At 59.3% G+C, this 17,622-nt stretch overlaps 2 protein-coding genes across 3 annotated transcripts; both read left to right on the top strand.

The window, feature by feature from the left end:
* The first annotated feature begins 458 nt into the window (after nt 1-458).
* On the top strand, nt 459-8,297 carry YJEFN3 (YjeF N-terminal domain containing 3). Its single transcript, XM_006199019.4, has 6 exons — nt 459-528; nt 3,976-4,084; nt 5,944-6,054; nt 6,437-6,550; nt 6,628-6,778; nt 8,033-8,297. The coding sequence occupies exons 1-6, from the start codon at nt 470-472 to the stop codon at nt 8,236-8,238; spliced, it is 750 nt and encodes a 249-aa protein (XP_006199081.1). The 5' UTR covers nt 459-469; the 3' UTR covers nt 8,239-8,297.
* A 13-nt stretch (nt 8,298-8,310) lies between these two features.
* CILP2 (cartilage intermediate layer protein 2) lies at nt 8,311-17,238 on the top strand. 2 transcript variants are annotated; one of them, XM_072947299.1, is made up of 8 exons: nt 8,311-8,989; nt 10,023-10,118; nt 10,952-11,224; nt 11,785-11,940; nt 13,212-13,277; nt 13,644-13,752; nt 13,916-14,073; nt 14,321-17,238. In XM_072947299.1, exons 1-8 carry the CDS (start codon nt 8,926-8,928, stop codon nt 16,654-16,656), a joined length of 3,258 nt encoding a protein of 1,085 aa, XP_072803400.1. In that variant the 5' UTR covers nt 8,311-8,925; the 3' UTR covers nt 16,657-17,238. The 2 variants fall into 2 exon arrangements, with proteins under 2 accessions (XP_072803400.1, XP_072803401.1); XM_072947300.1 differs by having other exon boundaries at nt 12,999-13,277.
* Nucleotides 17,239-17,622: the final 384 nt, after the last annotated feature.

The raw sequence follows: 17,622 nt of genomic DNA, 5'->3' as shown, positions 1-17,622 counted from the left end.
TGGGGACAAGGCAGAAGCTGCCAGTGGGATGGTCCCTGGATCACCCTCCAGCTTCATCTACCAAATATGCTTGTACTTTTACCTCCACCCCTTTGGCAGAGGGTGGGGGGCTTCTCCACTAGGGTACCCTGTGGGTAGGGGGCCAAGGGGAGCAGAAGAGGCAGGTCCCCTTGCTCCCAGGCCAGGATCCCATAGCAAGGGTAACCAGCCCATCGCTGCCCCTCTGGACTTTGTTTCCCTTCCAGTATCCGCAACTCTGGGATTCCCGCTGTCCCAGAGGGTAATTACATTCCTGGCACAAAAGGGTTAAGTCCTCTTGCACTTTACAACCAATGGCTGCGCGCAGCGCCTTCGCGGCGTCTCCTGATTGGTGGGCACGCAGGGTGGGCGGGAGGAGAGGGTAGGCGCCCTCTGCCCAGGGGTGCACTTAAAAGACTGTGGCCCCACTGCGCATCAGATCACCTCCGCCATGAGCAGCGCAGCTGGTCCAGACCTAGCGGAGGCCTCAGAGGAGCGGCGTTTCCTCAGGTCAGCCGGGGAGGGGGACGGGAGGCAGGAACATGACTGGAAGAGGGCCTTGGAGGGCCTGGGGGGCCAGAGGTAGTAGATCAGAGGCAGAGGCATGGCTAGGATGGGGGGTCGGGGAGAATCCCAGGCCCATCCTGCCTTTTGCTGGAGAGACTAATCCTGCTCCTGCCAGCACCTCTGAAGCAGCGTTTCCAGGGAGACGGCATCTGCAGCAGGCCCGCCCCTCATGAATAAATCATCAGCAACACTGGCCGCTCCCCCATTGCAACACTGGCCGCTCCCCCATCACCCCACCGCCCAACCAGGGCCCACATCCCCTTTCCATCTCTTCCAGGGACCCTGGAGCCTGTGCCCCTGGTCCTCCATCTGGAAAGAGCTCAGCTCTTTTAGCTCTTCAAATTCTCACGCCCTCCTTGGTAGTCCACTGCTACTAATCTCTTGTCCAGAGAAGAGAACAGGCCTGGGGAGTGAAGCCACTGGCTGAGCTAGGGTGATATTTAAATACGTGGAGCACATGCGAGCAGGTGGATGAATTTGGGACCCGGAACTAGTGGCTGTGGTTGTGTCTTCCACCTTGTCCTGAGTCCTCCTGTGTCCTCTAAACCCATGTGACATGGGACCCAAAGCAGGGCTGTAGACCTCACAGTAAATTAGATACATCCAACAGCCCCTGCTGTGGCCACCTGCCCACTGTCCACTCAGCCCCTCTTCTCAAGGCAGATACTGTGCAGTGACTGGCTAATGTCCAGACTCGGCCTTGAGACCCAGCACATCCTAGGCAGGGGGAAGAAAATATTCTAGAAGCTGGAGCTGTGACTCTTCACCTAGGGTTGGGGGGGCAGGGGAGGCTCAAACGCCAACTAAGGAGCGATGAGGTGCTGTGTCGTGGGTAGGAGAGGAACACGGGGAGAGGAGGCTGAGGTTGGAGACATAATGGGGAGCAGGCAGGTACAGTGAGGAATATTCTCTGAATGCTGAGGATCTATGAGAAGGTTTGGGCTGGGGGTGGTGACATCTGGTGTTCAAGTTTTCAAAGCCCTCACAACTCATGTTGAGTTTCGGGGGTGTGAGACTGCAGTAGGCAGCCGGGTGAGCAATGATGGAGGGCTGGTGGGCAGAGGCATGAGGGTGGAGAGAAGCAGGTGGAACTGAGAAAGCAGCAAGTGTCACACACAGGCAGCCAGGCCTCAATCAGAGCTTCACCTCCAAAAGAGCCCCCTCCTGGAACATTTTGCCAGCATTAGGCCCAGTTGTGTTTGAAACCCAGTCACCTCAGCCCTCAGGGCTGGTGGGCAGATCATGGGGCCTCACAGCTCCTCTCCTCCAGGGACTGAGGATGGGAGAAACAAGAGGCACCCTCACAAACTGAGCACTGCTCCCCAGTCCTGCAACAGCGCTGCCTGTCCTGCTCCCCGCCCCGAGCAGCTGCTGCCCCCACACCCTAGGCTCCTAAGCCTGGCCCTTCCGCTGCCTGTGGAGTTACAGTTTTCACTCCAGTGACCGGTAAGGCAGGAAGATAATGTTCCAAGTGGAGGCCAGAGGCCAACAAAGCTTTGGAACAGTGGAAGAGCAGGAGGAAGGGACGATCCTCTCCCAGCCCTCCTGTGGGGGCAGCAGCTAGAGCTATCACAAGATGAAGATGGAGGAATGAGCCACATTCCCAAAGCACCTTCGATGTCATTCCCAGAGCTGGGCTGGCCTGCCCTGGAAGCGCTCTTCGTCTAGCCCCACCATGAGCTCCTTTTCCCCACCTGGTCCTTCAACCTCCTGCAACATCAGCTGCAGACAAGCAGGGGGTTGAATCTGGCTCTGCTCGCTGGGGTGACAAGGTATGTCACCTTGGCCTAAGCCTCCATCTCCCACATTGATGTGGGACCCAGAAGTGTCTTTCTGACCAAATTTCTCAGCCTTGCTCACTCTGCTCTAGCAACACCAGCCTCTCTTTTGTCCCTTGAACCTGCTGAGTCCATTTGTACCATAGGGCCTTGACTTTCACTGTTCTTGCCACCTGGATTACCTCCCACAGTGCTCTAGGACAGCTCCTCCAGGAAGCCCTCCCTGACTCCCCATCCTACAGCAGCCCTCGCTTCCCACCTCCACCCCGCCTCTGCCCGGCCTGGTCACACCACAAAATTGGCCAAGGTTGTGGTCTCCTGCTCACAGAATTGAAAAAAGGAACCTCAAGTTTCATCCCAACAAACCTCTGCCACCTGTAGGACTGCCTCTGCTTTGCTCACACCCCATCCATGGCTCTGGAGACCAACACCAGGGGTGGAAGTCTCAATTTGCCAACTTGCTGCGTGACTCTGGGCAAGCCATTTTGTTTCTCTGAGTTGCATGTTTTTCCAGCAGTTCTGGGCCTGGTCTTTTTTTTTTTTTTTTATCATCATCATCATCATTATTACACTCTAGTATGTGCTGAGCTGGGGGCAGGTGGCTGTTCCCCAACTGGAAGGGGTCTTGCCTAGGTGAAGCTGGCATCAGGCCACAGGCCCTGCCCAGCTACTCCAACCCCTGATTCTGGAGTGAGGAACGTCTTCTGATCCTCAGTGCCAGCTCTTCCTTTCTTAAGCCCCCAAGCCCATGCCCCTTGGAAGGCTCCTAAGCCAGGGCCAGCTTGGGCCCTGCCCTTAGAAGGGGCCAATATTTGGTTTAATGCTCTCCCATCACCATCTTAAAATTCTTAATAACTTTTGATCAAGGGGCCTCACATTTGCATTTTGCAGTGGGCCTCAAAAATTATCTAGCCTGTTCTGCCTTCACTTTTGCAAAAGAGGAAGCAAGACTCAGAGAGATGAGGCGGACCTCAGTCACTCAACCACTTGGCTCCATCTCTCTGGCCACAATTATTTAAATTTTATCATTGCCCCTGAAAAGGGGTCCCCAAATGGGTCCCCTAGCGGCAGGTCCCTCATCCACCTCCCTCAGTGAGCCATCAAACTCCTCTGCAGCCTTTAAAACCCACCTCCCCTGGGTTCCTCTAGTCCAGTATGCCCCCTCCAGTGTCCTGGAGCTTGCTCAGTGGTTTCCACTGCCTGAAATCCACGCATCGCCCCCATCAATTAAGTCCTTCATGCTCCATTTCCCTTTCTGGGTTCCTCCCGCCTTGCGGGCTGGGGGCCTCTGGATCAGGCTTGATTTCCCAATGCTTCAGGGCAGCAGGACCAACCTGCGCCGTCTTGCGCTTCCTCTACCACCAGGGGGCTCCCGCGCCTCAGGCTCGTGCTCAAAAACTTCCGAGGTCTGCGCGGGTTTCCATTCAACGGAGCTCAAGCTGGACGAGGAAACTGACAGCGGGTCTTCGGCTCGGGGCTCGGGGGTGAGGGGCTTCAGGGCCTGGATTGGAACGTTGGTGGCACATTTCTGGCTCCATCTGAGTCTTTGTCTCTACGTCCTTCTCTCGATCTCTCTGTGTTACTGAGCATCTCTCACCACTCTGACCCTCAGCACGGCGGAGGCAGCCGCCCTGGAGCGGGAGCTGCTGGAGGATTATCGCTTTGGGCGGCAGCAGTTGGTGGAGTGGTGCGGCCATGCTAGTGCGGTGGCTGTGACCAAGGTACCTGACCCCTGACCCTCAACCTTGACCCCGACCAGATGGTTAGCCCACCAGAGCAGAGGTCTAGCTGCATGACCCCCATGGCTAGGATGGTCATTTTTACCCTCAAGAAGCCCCTCTTTGGGGCCACCCCAACTCATCACTCAGATGGGGAAACTGAGGTCCAGAGAGGATCACCACTGGGCCAGGCCAGTGAGGGTCAGTGACGTCAGTGAGGGTCAGGACAGAGTTGGGGTCTCTGGAGATGTGGAGGCCACCACAGAGATCAGTCTGGTACCCTTGAGACATGACTGCCCGCCCCTGCCGCCTCCTGGGTCTTGGGCACAGGGGACGTTAGCCCCCGAAGTCTGAGCACCCCCAAACAACTCCCTGCCACAGGTAGGGGAACTGAGACCCAGAGGTGAGGAGGGGTCTGCACACTGACCCAGAGTGTAGGAAGCAGAGCTATGTCCAGCTCTGGAGCAAACCTCCAGGCCTGGAGGTGCCTGCAAGAGACGGGAGAGTAATAGCATTGAAGATACTAGTATCCAGTGTTGCCAAACCACACAGGGCCTCAGTTTCCTCTTCTGAAGAAAGGATAAGCTGACACCAATTAGTAAACACAAATGCCTTAGAAAAGTGCCTGATCAAGTCAGGGCTCCAGCGTGTAATCCCTTTCCTCCTCTCCTTCCTTTTCTGATCCACAGTCAGATGCACTGTCCATTGTGCCACTGGTCCCCCTCCTTCCTTTTCTTACTACCACTGTGTGCTTGAAAAAAAAACCCTCAATATCTTTCTTTATGTGGATTCAGTTTTTTTTAACTTAAATGTTCCTATTTCCAAGTGAAACATATCCTGAGCGCGATGCTCAAAGGAGAGGAAAATGATGAAAATCCAAGCCACAAAAGCAAACTCAGTGTAGTAAACGCTTGCCTGGCTGCTGGTGACCAGCTGTCTGGTTTTTGCACTGAAAGCTTTGTCTGTCCAGAGGCTCTTCAGTCCTAGCCAGCCGGACAGTGTCACTCTCCCTGACTTGGTCTCGGGTCTGGGGCTCTGAGCATGGTGTGGTGGGGTCATAGGTACGATCAGGGTGGGTCAGCACCTTGCCGAAACCTTGGGGTGGAGACTCAAAAAGGAAATAACTTTCCCTCTGTGTGGTTAAAGGTTAGAGTGTAGTTGGATCCCCTGGAGCCACCCTGGGCCTGGGAGAGGCCCCATGAGCCTGTTGGAGCCATTTTTCCTCCCATCTGATAGAAATGAACTGAGGCTGGGGGAAGGGGACCACGCAGAGAGTCAGGGTAGGGCTGAGACCCTTAGCTTCTGCGTTAAAGAGACAGACAGAGACACAGAATCTGAGAGATACAGAGACCGAGAGAGAGACACAGAAGTGAAGACAGAGACACAGAGAAAGGCAGGGAGGTGAAGACAGAGGCCAATGGAGAGGGACAGACGGAGACAGGGCACGGCGGGTTGGAAAAACACCCCCCTCCCCTGTCCCCCCAACTCTGGGGCCTCCAGGAGGGACCGAGGCCTGGAAGCATGGGCGGGGGAGGGGCAGCCACTGCAGTGGAAAAAGGTGGAGGAATGTCTGTAACTCGGGCCGAGAATAAACAAACCACACTCCAGGGGCAAGCAGCGGCAGGAGGCACGTTTTTCTGCTCCTGCTTGGCAGAGCCTGAGGCAAGGACTCTGTGTCTCCAGCAAGGAAACTGAGGCCCCTCTCGGCCCTGCTCCTTACCCATAGTGCCTCTCCTCCTGTCCTGCCCCCTCGCCTCCAGGCCCAAGCCCTATTCCTCTCTCTACTCCTGGCCTCATTTTCACCACTGGAGTGAGGAGAGGTTCCGAGCGCCATGCTTTTGCCTTTGCTGTGCCCCTGCCAGGTGTTCCCTTTGCCTGCTGTCTCCCGGAAGCAGAGGACAGTGCTGGTGGTGTGCGGCCCAGAGCAGAATGGGGCAGTGGGGCTGGTTTGTGCCCGGCACCTGCGGGTGTTTGTGAGTAGCAAGGGTTCTCTTGGCCTCCCAGGGTCACATCCCTACCCTGTCCCTGCATCCTTGTTGTTGTTGTTTGTTTGTTTGTTTTATGAGGGGAAGTAATTAGGTTTGTTTGTTTGTTTATATTTGGAGGAGAAGCTGAAGATTGATCCCAGGACTTCGTGCATGCTAAGCATGTGCTCTACCACTTGAGCTATATCCTCCCCTCTCATCTTAATGTCTTGATAGTGTCCCAGGGGGAGGTTGAGGCTGGACAGGTTACAGAATATGCCCAGTGCTTTCCCTAGCCAGGGTCTGCTGCCTGGTACCCAGATCTGGGGTCAGAGGCTCAGTGGGGACCCTGGGAGGGCCCCCAGTGCTGACCCCTTCCCGCTTCCGCCAGGAGTACGAACCAACAATCTTCTACCCTACACGCTCCCTGGACCCACTGCACCGGGACCTGACTACTCAGTGTGAGAAGATGGACATCCCCTTCCTGTCCTATCTGCCCATGGAGGTCAGCTCGGGTGGCAACTAGGGGGGAGGTAGGGGATAGCACCCCAGGCTGCCTCCTGACCCTGCCTCCCATCCCAGGTCCAGCTCATCAACAACGCCTACAGGCTGGTGGTGGATGCCGTGCTGGGCCCCGGTGTGGAGCCAGGCGAGGTCGGGGGCCCCTGCACACGTGCCCTGGCCACACTCAAGCTACTGTCCATCCCCCTTGTGAGCCTGGACATTCCCTCAGGCATGCCAGGTGGAGGGGGGTGTTTCAGGGCCCTGGGGGGCTTGGGTGGAGGCCCCCTCTACCCTGCTTCTGGTGGTCCCAGCCTGTCTGCCCACTCTGAGCCTTAGTTTTCCCAGTGTGAATGGATCCTGCGCTCTGGGTGAGGCTGAGGGTCACATCTATCCTTTGGATGGGGAATATCCAGGCTGGCGCCCAGGTAACCCTCGTTCCCCTCCCCTCAACACCCAGCGCCGTGTGCCTGCTGCCCATCCTGGCCCGGTTGCCTGGGCAGACGTGAGCTCACTCGGCAAAGGCCTCACCCATCCTGGCCGCCGCCCCATGCCTGTTGGAGCCATTAGGCAACAGGCAGATGGAACAAACAGCTGCTGGCCAGTCAGACCCTCTATGGGGGTGACCAGACTCGGGGAGATCCTCTGGCTTACAAGACCCCAGGGTCATACCAGCAGGATGGCACAGAGCTGGGGGTGGTACCTAAGGGAGGAGTGGGCTCCTTGGTCTGAGGAGGGGAAGCTGCAGGCTCATGTCTGAACAGGTAGCCTAGGACAGAGAAGGTTGCCCTGTTAGGTCAGAAGGGGTTATTAGGGGCCCCTAGTCTGAGGGTGGAGGCTAGTATCAGAGAAGGAAGGATTAAAGTCAGAGCGAGGTAGCTTTTAGTTAGTGGCCCAAGACAGGTCAGAGGCAGGAGAGAAGGCAAGGCCCCTAGTCTAAAGGAGGAGGTTCATTTGAGAAATAGCAGAGGCTGTGGCCCAATGATGGGAAGGCTTGCCTGAGAATGGAGACAAGTCTATCCTCTGAGTGGAGAGTAGGATCTGGTCAGAAGGAGGAGGCTGGCTGGGAAGTCTGGGTGGAAAAAGGCTAGTTTAAGTGGAAGAGCTCAGGATTGATAGGGAGGGATATATGAGGACAGACATCAGTCAGAAGGCAGAGGCACGGGTCTGGCTGGAAAAGGGTAGCAGGTGGAAATGGTGTAGTCTGAAGGCAGAGGCTGAGTCAGATGGAGGAGGAAGATTGGGTAGCAGCGATGGGAGCAGAGGCAGAAAAGTATGAGGGCAGAGCCTCTGGTCAGAGGACCGGAGAAACAAGGAGGAGAAACTGGTCTGAGGGCAGAGGCTCCGTTTTATGGGAGGCAGATCTGACCAAGACGCACGTGTCAGAGCAGAGTCTGTGTCTGACGGGGAAGGGCTTCAGAACTCTTGTCTGAGGGCGAGCACCCCTCCTAGCTCCTGATCCCCCTTCCCATCCTTCCTCCTTCAGGCTGGGACCCAGAGACCGGCGGCGACGCCGAGGACGGGCTCCGGCCCGACGTGCTCGTGTCGCTCGCGGCTCCCAAGCGCTGCGCCGGCCGCTTCTCCGGGCGCCACCACTTCGTGGCCGGCAGGTTCGTGCCCGATGACGTGCGCCGAAAGTTCGCTCTGCGCCTGCCGGGCTACACGGGCACCGACTGCGTCGCTGCGCTTTGACTCTCCCCGCCCCGCGCCCACGCGGCTTGGACACGCGCCAATAAACAGACGTACCACCAACAACTTGTCTGAGCCTCCTCTGTGAGCAGGGTCTGCCGCGGGGGTGGGCAAACTCGAGGAGGAACCCACCAGCTAGCTCCCTGGTGGCCGAAGGCGGGAGGGATGGAGGGTAGACGTAAAATGGGACTTCCCGCTGGCCTACGAGAAAACTCGAGCCAGAAGGATGGAAGGCAGAATCAGGGTGGGATTTCCAGCTTGCTCGGGGATGTAAAGCCAATAGAATAAAAGTTAGACTCGATGGAGGATTTCTAGCTGCCTTAAAGGGCGGCCTAAACCGTGAAGGTTTGGATAGCTTTAGGCTTCATTCCAAGAGGCACTTCTCGTAGGCTGCTTGGGACCCCACGTGGAGAATGGTAGGTGGGCTAAGGAAGGGACTTCCAGCCGGCGACGAGGGGACGCAGGCCAGCCTGAGGGCGGAGGTACAGCCGGACGCACCGAGGGGGGCGACTCAGAGAGGTGTCACCTCGGGCCAGGGAGCCTTGCTCGGACGGGGCGTGGCCTGGACGGGGCGTGGCCTGTGGTTGCGTCCCTCCCCCATCCTCAGCCCCAGCAGCCGCCAGACCCGCGGGAGTCCGACCCGAGTGCGCAGCGGAGCCGGGACCCTCCCTCTGACTTTTGGACCCGGTCATGGCGTCACTGCCGACACTGCTCTGCCTCTGTGTTGCCGCCGCGCACCTGGCGGGGGCCCGAGGTGAGGCTCCCCCAGACCCCAGACCAGCCCCCTAGGCGCCCGATCGTCTTGCAGAAGGCCTGGCAGGCAGCCGCGTCTGGAGACAGAATCAAGGAACCCACTCGCTTCCCCAGGCCTGCATCCCCTTTGCCAGCCCCGGGGGTGGATTGAGGGGGCAACGGAGAGAAGGAGCCCTGGGACCACCTGGGGCAGGAGCGGACCTCATCTGCTCTCTTTCCACGTCCAAGGGATGATAGGGGCATCCGGAGTGTGAATATGAACTTGGGGCTCCTCTGGGTTCTCGGGACTTCGAGGTGTCCATCTCAGTCACAGATTTGATCCTGAATCACCTGGTCCTGGTCCTGGTCCTGGTCCTAGGATCAAGGGATCATAGCTGTCCCCTCTCACCTAACTCCTCCCTTTCTTATACACACACATACACCCCACTCAGAAGAGAAATTCCCATCTCTGAATCACTCAGTGGAGTGGGAACTGGGCCCATTTCTCAGATGAGGAGACTGAGACTCCAAGAGGAAAGGGACTTGTCTGAGGTCATTGCCCAGCCCAGCTATCTCAGGTAACTCAAGGCCAAAGAAGCTAGGCTAGATTCCAAGGACTTCCCACTGGCAGCTTGGGCCTCAAGTGCTGGGATACAAGGTAGACAGAGGGAGAGACTTCCAGCCAGCAAACAGATGAAGAGAAATTCTGATCAACATGAGGAATTCAGATTACAGCCAGCTGAACTCAGCGATTGAACACACTCGGAGGAAACTGGGTCTATGGGAGCAGAATGGACACAGACTTCCCCAACCCATGGAGTCGGGACTGTGTCAGAGGGAGGGCTGGGGATCTGGAAGACTGGGGGTGGGAGGATGGGGGTCATAGGGAGGCTTCCTGGAGGAGAGGGGGTTGTAGTTCTTTGGGGCAACCAGAGCTGGATTCTGGCCTCCCTCCTGTGAAATGGGGATGATCATGGAAGCACCTTGTATAACAGGAGCTCACAGAATTTCCCATCAGGGCTCTTTCTTCCCCCAACTCCTCACCCCTTCCCCAGGCACCACCACAGAGGAGCCCACAGTGACTGCGTGGGGCCTTGAAGGTTCATCATTGCGCCCTGGCCAGCCCTCACCAGCCCTGGAGGACTGGGAAGGTGAGTCAACTAGGATCTGAGTCCTGGTTCTGCTGTGGACTCTGGGTGAGCTCTGGCTGGTGGGGACACAAGCTAGGTTGAAGAGCCCAGGATGGCCACAGTCCCTGGGCATGCCAGCCCCTGGAAGTGGTGCCCCAAGAGGTCTAAGTTTTAGGAGCGAGAGGTGAGAATCAGATTGTTTGTCCAGGAGGAAACCAGGGTAGGATGGGGTGGGGTGGGAGGTGGGACAACCCGCCTAGTTCAGGCAAGGAAGCAGGAGTTCTGGAACCTGAGTCTCTAGCTTCCCAGCTAGGAAGGTTCTATTTGACTTGCTCTTGAATTAGAAGAGGAGTGAGCACCCCCTGGGGGGTTGATGGAAGCAGAAGCTAATCTTCCTACCCTATGGCTTCTATGAAACAGAGGTAGCCTGATGTGTTCAGTGGGCAGCGAGCAAGATCCCATCTGGCCCTGAAGAGAGGGCTGCCAGGCAGCGGAAGGGCTGGTCTCGGGCCCAGCTTCTCCTGCTGCCTTTATATCCCCCCTCACCTCAGGAGTTCTGAACTCTGAGAGTAGGGGTTGGTAAGACAGTGGCAAGACCTCAGTGTGTACTCATGGGCCAGTTCAGGAGTCCAATCTCCCTTGATCCCTTTACATCTCCTTCTGCTCTCGAGGGCCCTGGATCTGGGCGGGCTGGGCAAGCCCCTGCAGTTTTGTGGGGAGGGAGGCCCGGCTTAAACAGCAGGTTAGGCCCTTACCATATAGATGCATGTGGGCAGGCCGCAGCCAGGGCTCCTGCATGCATTGATGGGGCCCGACCGACTGCGGCCCGGGTCCCAGCCATGCGGTGCCCGCAGAGGCCAGCGAGTGGACATCCTGGTTCAACGTTGACCACCCGGGGGGCGACGGAGACTTCGAGAGCCTGGCTGCGATCCGCTTCTATTACGGGCCGGCGCGCGTGTGCCCGCGGCCGCTGGCGCTGGAGGCGCGCACCACGGACTGGGCCCTGCCATCAGCCGTCGGCGAGCGCGTGCACTTGAACCCCACGCGCGGTTTCTGGTGCCTCAACCGCGAGCAGCCTCGGGGCCGCAGCTGCTCCAACTACCACGTGCGCTTCCGCTGCCCGCTCGGTGAGGGCGGGGCTCAGGGAGCGACGGGGAAGGGCCATAGGTGGATAAGGCCTGACTGGGTGGTGCTGGGGAGGGGGCAGGGACGTGCGGATGTGGGCGTGGCTAGGATAAGGTGGCGTCCTTTAGGAGCAAGGCCCCAGGAGAGGGCGGGACCCGACAGGGGAGGAGCTGTGGAAGGAGGGGCTGGGAATGGCCGGAGGCCCAGGTCCGGGTCAGGAAGGGGCCCCCAGGAACATATCTCCCTCTCGCTGCCCTCATTTGCACATCTATGACAGATCCGTTTGTGGGGGCGTGTTTTCATCCCCAGAAGTGTGTGAGCCGCAGGGAGAACAGCAGGGCTTATCTTGGCGGGGGCGGGGCGGTACCTCAACTGCACATTCGACTGGTGCGCCTAGGGGACCACTGATGTAGGAAGTGGGCAGGACTTCTGTCTGGAGTACCGGCCCTCGGATGCTCGCGACAGAAGCGTCCTCCAGTCCCACGTTGTCACCAGATTTCCAGGAGGTGCAGTTCCTGGGGTGGGCGGCCAGCTGACCCCTCCATCCCTGCCCTCTCCGCAGAGGCCACGTGGGGCGCGTGGGGTCCGTGGGGTCCCTGTTCAGGAAGCTGCGGGCCTGGCCGTCGCTTACGCCGCCGCCGCTGCTCAAGCCCCGCTGGGGATGCGTGTCCTGGGCGTCCCTTGGAGGCGCAGAAATGTGTGAGGCCTCAGTGTCCAGGTAAGAGGGGCGGGCCCTGGAGGAGAGGATTGGGTTATAGGCGGGGCCTAGGTGTAGGGGCGGGGCTGGTTGAGAGGAATACTTAGAGGAGCTAGTTGGGGTGGAGCCTGATGGGGAGGTGCCTGGAAGGAGGAGGCTGAGCCAGGGTGGAGGGGCAGCGCCTGGTGGGCGGGAACTTGCACCTCATGGAGACTGGCTTTTGCTTCCCTCCTGGGCCCTGAAGGACCATTGGTAAATGTGTGTATCTGGACGGGTGGACCCCATGGGGGTCGTGTCCAGGCATGGGCAGATCTGAGAGGTCGCTTCCTCTGTGTGCATGGCGGAGTGTATAGATGTCTCGGTGGACGTGGACAAACACAGAAGCTGGCTCACACACTCGGGGTGCACACACGCGTGGCATTCGCAGGCCCCGCCCGTTCCCCACGCCCACGCGGACACGCGCTCACACCCTGGCAGACACGATGCCCAGGCCCTCCCAGGGCCAGACACCAGGCCAGCCAGGAGGCGACTGGAAATTCCAATCAGGCCTGGGCTCCACAAACACGGTCTGGACACTGCCCCAGCAGAGCCCGCGGCAGGGTGGGGGAGCACGGTGGCCAATGGGGTGGTGGGGTCCCCACCCTACCCTGCTTGGCTCTGCCTTCTCTGTGCCTCTGCTCTGAAGTTTCCAGTGGAATTTTCCATTTTATGGAAAAACCGCAGGATTGGGACAGGAGGGAGATGTTCTGGGCCCGAGACCCAGCCCCCTGCTGGGCCCCCAGCCCCTGCCTGAACATTTTCTCTCTGACGGAAGGAGACTCTCTGCCCTGTGAGACGCCTCTCTTCCAGGGCATCTTCTTCACACTGGGACCCTAGTTCTCTCCCCTTGGCCCAGCACTGACCACTGAGTCCCATGACCCCCTCACAATAAGGGCTGCTACAAGCAGGTCCATGTTGAAGACTCTGAGGGGCACAAAGTGGGGAGGATATCTGGGTTTCTTTGAGGAGTGACTGATCGAGAGGAAAGCCCTCCCTAGGAGGGGGTCAAGAGTCTCCTCTGCCTCCCTGTGTCCCCCCAGGGTGTGGTCCCAACACCTGTGGGTGCCCCGACCACATCCTTCTGGGGTCGGTGGTCACCCCATCTGGGCGTCCGCTGCCAGGAGCCAGGGTCTCCCTGAGAGACTGGCCTGGCGTCGTGGCCACTAGCGATGCTCAGGGAACCTTCCAGATGCCTGGAGTCTGTGCCAGCAGCCGAGCCAACGTCAGTGCCCAAATGGATGGTTTCTCTGCAGGCGTGGCCCAGGCGCAGGCTAACAGCTCCCTATCTGCTGTGGTCACTGTTGTCCTTGATAAGCTGGGTAAGTGCCTCAAGCCAGAGGGATGGGGGTGCTGAGGAACTGGGGAGGACATTCTGGGTGACACCAAGCACTTGGGATGATGTGATGCAGAGTGAGGTCAGTGGGGTGAGAAATAAGATGTAATGGTCTTTGGAGAAGACTCGAGGTGAGACGTAGAGTTGCAGAGGGAAGCATTAAGACTAAGCATTAGGAGCACAGCCTCCAGCAGATGTGGGGTGAACTTGAGTTGGGGGAGACTCATCAGAAAAGGCCCAAGTGAAATAGGACATTACTGTAAGGGAAAGGATGGAGCCCTGCTCTTGGGGAGGGTTGTTGGGAGAAGCTGGGATGGGGCAGGGCTGTGACCTTTGTTGCCTCTGCTCCCAGAGAAACCCTATCTGGTGAAGCACCCCGAGTCCCGAGTGCGAGAGGTTGGCCAGAATGTGACCTTCTGCTGCAAAGCTTCAGGCACCCCCATGCCCAAGAAATACTCCTGGTGAGTGACCTGCCCCATGCTCAGGAGAGTTGTGCCTAGCTTTTGGGTTGGACTGGACTTCCCAGAGCTGCTCTGCAACCTCCTGTGTTGTATATGGGGTGGGACAGAGACAGCCCCTCCCTTGTGCCAAGGGCACCCATTGTATTGTTCATTCACCATCCAGGTTCCACAATGGGACCCTGCTGGACAGGCGAACGCACAGGTATGGGGCCCACCTGGAGCTGCATGGGCTTCACCCAGACCAGGCAGGCACCTACCACTGCAAAGCGTGGAATGACGCGGGGGCCGTGCGCTCGGGTACCGCCCGGCTCACTGTGCTTGGTGAGCATCTTCAGCACACCCTTCCCCCAACCCTGAGCAAGCCCTGACACCAGACTGAGCCCTATGTCCAGCTAAAACTCAACCTCAAATGGAGCCCCAACTTCAGACTGATCTCTGACCTGCTCAGACTGATTCCAGACCCCCACTGAGCCCTCAGTTTGAGCCTTTGACCCCAAACCAGGCCCCAACCTTGGCCTTGATGGAGCTCTCCCCTTTACCCTGATCTGGCTGATTTCTTGCTCCACAGCCCCAGGCCAGCCAGCCTGCAACCCCCAGCCCCGAGAACACTTCATCAAGCTTCCAGATGAGTGCACTCAGCCAGGCGGCAGCCCTGCCTACCTGGATGTAGGCCTCTGCCCTGACACCCTCTGCCCCAGCCCTGCAGGCTCGGGCCCCCGCTGTGGGGATACAGGCTCCCGCTGCTGCTCCGTGCGCCGCCTGGAGAGCAGGAAGATCCACTGCTCTGGCTCTCTCCTCCCAGTCAAGATAGTGGCTGAGTGTGGCTGCCAGAAATGTCTGCCCCCTCGGGGGCTGATCCGGGGACGTGTGGTGGCGGCTGACTCCAGGGAGCCCTTGCGCTTTGCCCAGATCCTCCTGGGCCGGGAGCCCATTGGCTTCACATCCTACCAGGGCGACTTCACCATCGAGGTGCCACCTTCCACCCAGAGGCTGGTGATTACTTTTGTGGACCCCAGGGGCCAGTTCGTGGACACTGTCAGGGTCCTGCCTTTTGACCCTCGAGGTGCTGGCGTGTACCACGAGGTCAAGGCCATGCGCAAGAAAGCCCCTGTCATCTTAGATGCCAGCCAGAGCAATACAATATCCCTTGGGGAGCTGGAAGACGAGGACCCCTTAGGTGAGCTGGTCATCCCGCCGGGAGCCTTCCGCAGAGCCGACGGTGAACCCTACTCTGGGCCTGTGGAGGCCCGGGTGACGTTCGTGGACCCTCGAGATCTTACCTCAGCGGCCGCGGCCCCCAGTGACCTACGCTTCGTGGACAGTGACGGGGAGCTGGCCCCACTGCGCACCTACGGCATGTTCTCCGTTGACCTCCGTGCCGCTGGCTCCGGGGAGCAGCTGCAGACTGGGCCGGTGGCCGTGCGCGTGGCCGCCAGCCAGATCCGAATGGCCGGTCACGTGGAGGCCCTGAAGCTGTGGTCACTGAACCCCGACACGGGCTTGTGGGAAGAGGAGAGCGGATTCCAGCGTGAAAGGTCGGCCGCCCCGCGGGTCCGCCGGGAGGAGCGGGTCTTCCTGGTGGGCAACGTGGAGATACGGGAGCGGCGTCTGTTCAACCTGGACGTGCCCGAGCGCCGCCGCTGCTTCGTCAAGGTGCGCGCCTACGCCAACGACAAGTTCACCCCCAATGAGCAGGTGGAGGGTGTGGTAGTCACTCTGGTCAACCTGGAGCCTGCCCCCGGCTACTCGGCCAATCCCCGCTCCTGGGGCCGCTTCGACAGCGCCGTCACCGGCCCTAACGGCGCCTGCCTCCCCGCCTTCTGCGATGCCGACCGGCCGGATGCCTACACCGCCCTGGTCACCGCCACCCTGGGCGGGGAGGAGCTGGAGCCCGCCCCGTCCCGGCCCCGCCCCCTCGCGGCCACCGTGGGCGTGACCCAGCCCTACCTGGACAGGCTGGGTTACCGCCGTACCGACCACGATGACCCCTCCTTCAAACGCAATGGCTTCCGCATCAACCTGGCCAAACCCAGATCGGGCGACGCCGCCGAGGCCAACGGCCCCGTGTACCCGTGGCGCAGCCTGCGGGAGTGCCAGGAGGCCCCGGTGACCGCCAGCCACTTCCGCTTCTCTCGCGTGGAGGCTGACAAATATGAGTACAACGTGGTCCCCTTCCGCGAGGGCGCGCCGGCCTCCTGGACTGGAGATCTCCTGTCTTGGTGGCCCAACCCGCAGGAATTCCGGGCCTGCTTCCTTAAGGTGAAGATCCAGGGCCCCCAGGAGTACATGGTCCGCTCCCACAACGCAGGGGGCAGCCACCCGCGAACCCAGGGCCAGCTCTATGGGCTTCGGGATGCGCGCAGTGTCCGAGACCCTGAGCGCCCTAGCACATCTGCCGCCTGTGTGGAATTCAAGTGCAGCGGGATGCTGTTCGACCAGCGTCAGGTGGACAGGACGCTGGTGACCATCATGCCCCAGGGCAGCTGCCGGCGTGTGGCCGTCAACGGACTTCTGCAGGATTACTTGACCAGGCACCCCCCATCCCCACCAGCCGATGACCTGTCTGCCTTCTCCATGTTGGCCCCGCTGGACCCTCTGGGTCACAATTATGGTGTCTATACAGTCACTGACCAGAGCCCACGGCTGGCCAAGGAGATCGCCATTGGCCGCTGCTTTGATGGCTCTTCTGATGGCTTCTCCAGGGAGATGAAGGCCGATGCTGGCACAGCTGTTACCTTTCAGTGCCGGGAGCCACCAGCGGGCCGGCCCAGCCTCTTCCAGAGACTGCTGGAGTCCCCATCGACAGCGCTTGGTGACATCCGCAGGGAGATGGGCGAGGTGGCCCGGGCACAGGCCCGAGCCTCGGGTCCCCTCCGCACCCGCCGAGGCAGGGCCCAGCAGTGACCTGGGCCCCAGCCTTGCTCCTCTGCCCTGCTCCAGACTCCTCTGTCCCTGGGAAGTCTCACCCCTTGCTTCTCCAGATGCTTGTTCTCTCTTCAGGTTTCTGGGTACCCCCTTCCCCTGCCCAGATTCAGAGTAGGGCCTAATGGTGGAAATGCCAGGCAGGTGATTGTTGCTGTGTGATGTGAAATGGAGTTCATCCCATGTGGGAGCCAACATCCTGGGAGACCGTCAGGACAGGCGTCTGAGGCCCCAAGAGAATCTTTCCCAGCTCACATTCTGGCTCTGATTTCATGTGTATTTTGACCCTGATTTCAGAGAGTCTGCCCCTTTAGATTTCTGCACTGAGCTAAGTGCTTTATTGGGTCCTCTGCCCTGAGCTCTGTTCTTGGGGTTATTTATTGAAACAAAGCCTGAAGGGCTGGTCACAGGTGTGAGTGGGGAGTCTGGGTGTGGCCCATTGAAGGTCTAGGGAAGGGGCTTCTTGGCTCTGGGGCTGGGAGGCATAATTCTCACATGTTTGGTGCTTGGAGATTCCCCAGGGGGTTTGGCGCAAGGAATCAATTAAAGATGCTTCATTTCCAACTCATGGTGTCAGTTCTAGGGAGAGAAGGACAGAGGCTGGGGCTGCCAGATCCAGAGGCACCTTAGGCACCTTGGCAGGCAGGATCAGGCCTGAAACACACACGGACATGAGTATGTAAATGGCACGGAGGCCCCCATGAGGCCATGGACACGCCTCAGGCAGGCATGTGGGTCCCAACCGCTGCCCAAAGTGTGTCTGCGACACGTGTGCACAGAGCCGAGTCATGAGCGGCCCGAGCCTGTGCAGCCCTGACCGCTGAACATAGCAGCAGCTGCTTCCCTGGCCTTCTCCTCCTCGCCTGGCTGTGATCAGTGGCTCCCACCTGGCCACAGGCCCATGGGCTACAGTGGTCAGGGAGAGGCCCTGGCAGGAGCGCTTGCCCC

This window comes from Vicugna pacos, chromosome 22 (genome assembly GCF_048564905.1).
Source record: "Vicugna pacos chromosome 22, VicPac4, whole genome shotgun sequence".
NCBI lineage: Eukaryota > Metazoa > Chordata > Mammalia > Artiodactyla > Camelidae > Vicugna > Vicugna pacos.
This window is presented reverse-complemented; position numbering and strand designations above follow the sequence as displayed.

Coding starts and splice junctions, on each gene's coding strand:
- YJEFN3 (XM_006199019.4), top strand. CDS start 470: ATGAGCAGCGCAGCTGGTCCAGACCTAGCGGAGGCCTCAGAGGAGCGG. Junction 529..3,975: donor GAGGAGCGGCGTTTCCTCAG/GTCAGCCGGGGA, acceptor TCTGACCCTCAG/CACGGCGGAGGCAGCCGCCC. Junction 6,551..6,627: donor TGTCCTATCTGCCCATGGAG/GTCAGCTCGGGT, acceptor CTCCCATCCCAG/GTCCAGCTCATCAACAACGC.
- CILP2 (XM_072947300.1), top strand. CDS start 8,926: ATGGCGTCACTGCCGACACTGCTCTGCCTCTGTGTTGCCGCCGCGCAC. Junction 8,990..10,022: donor GCACCTGGCGGGGGCCCGAG/GTGAGGCTCCCC, acceptor CCCCTTCCCCAG/GCACCACCACAGAGGAGCCC. Junction 13,278..13,643: donor TGTTGTCCTTGATAAGCTGG/GTAAGTGCCTCA, acceptor CTCTGCTCCCAG/AGAAACCCTATCTGGTGAAG.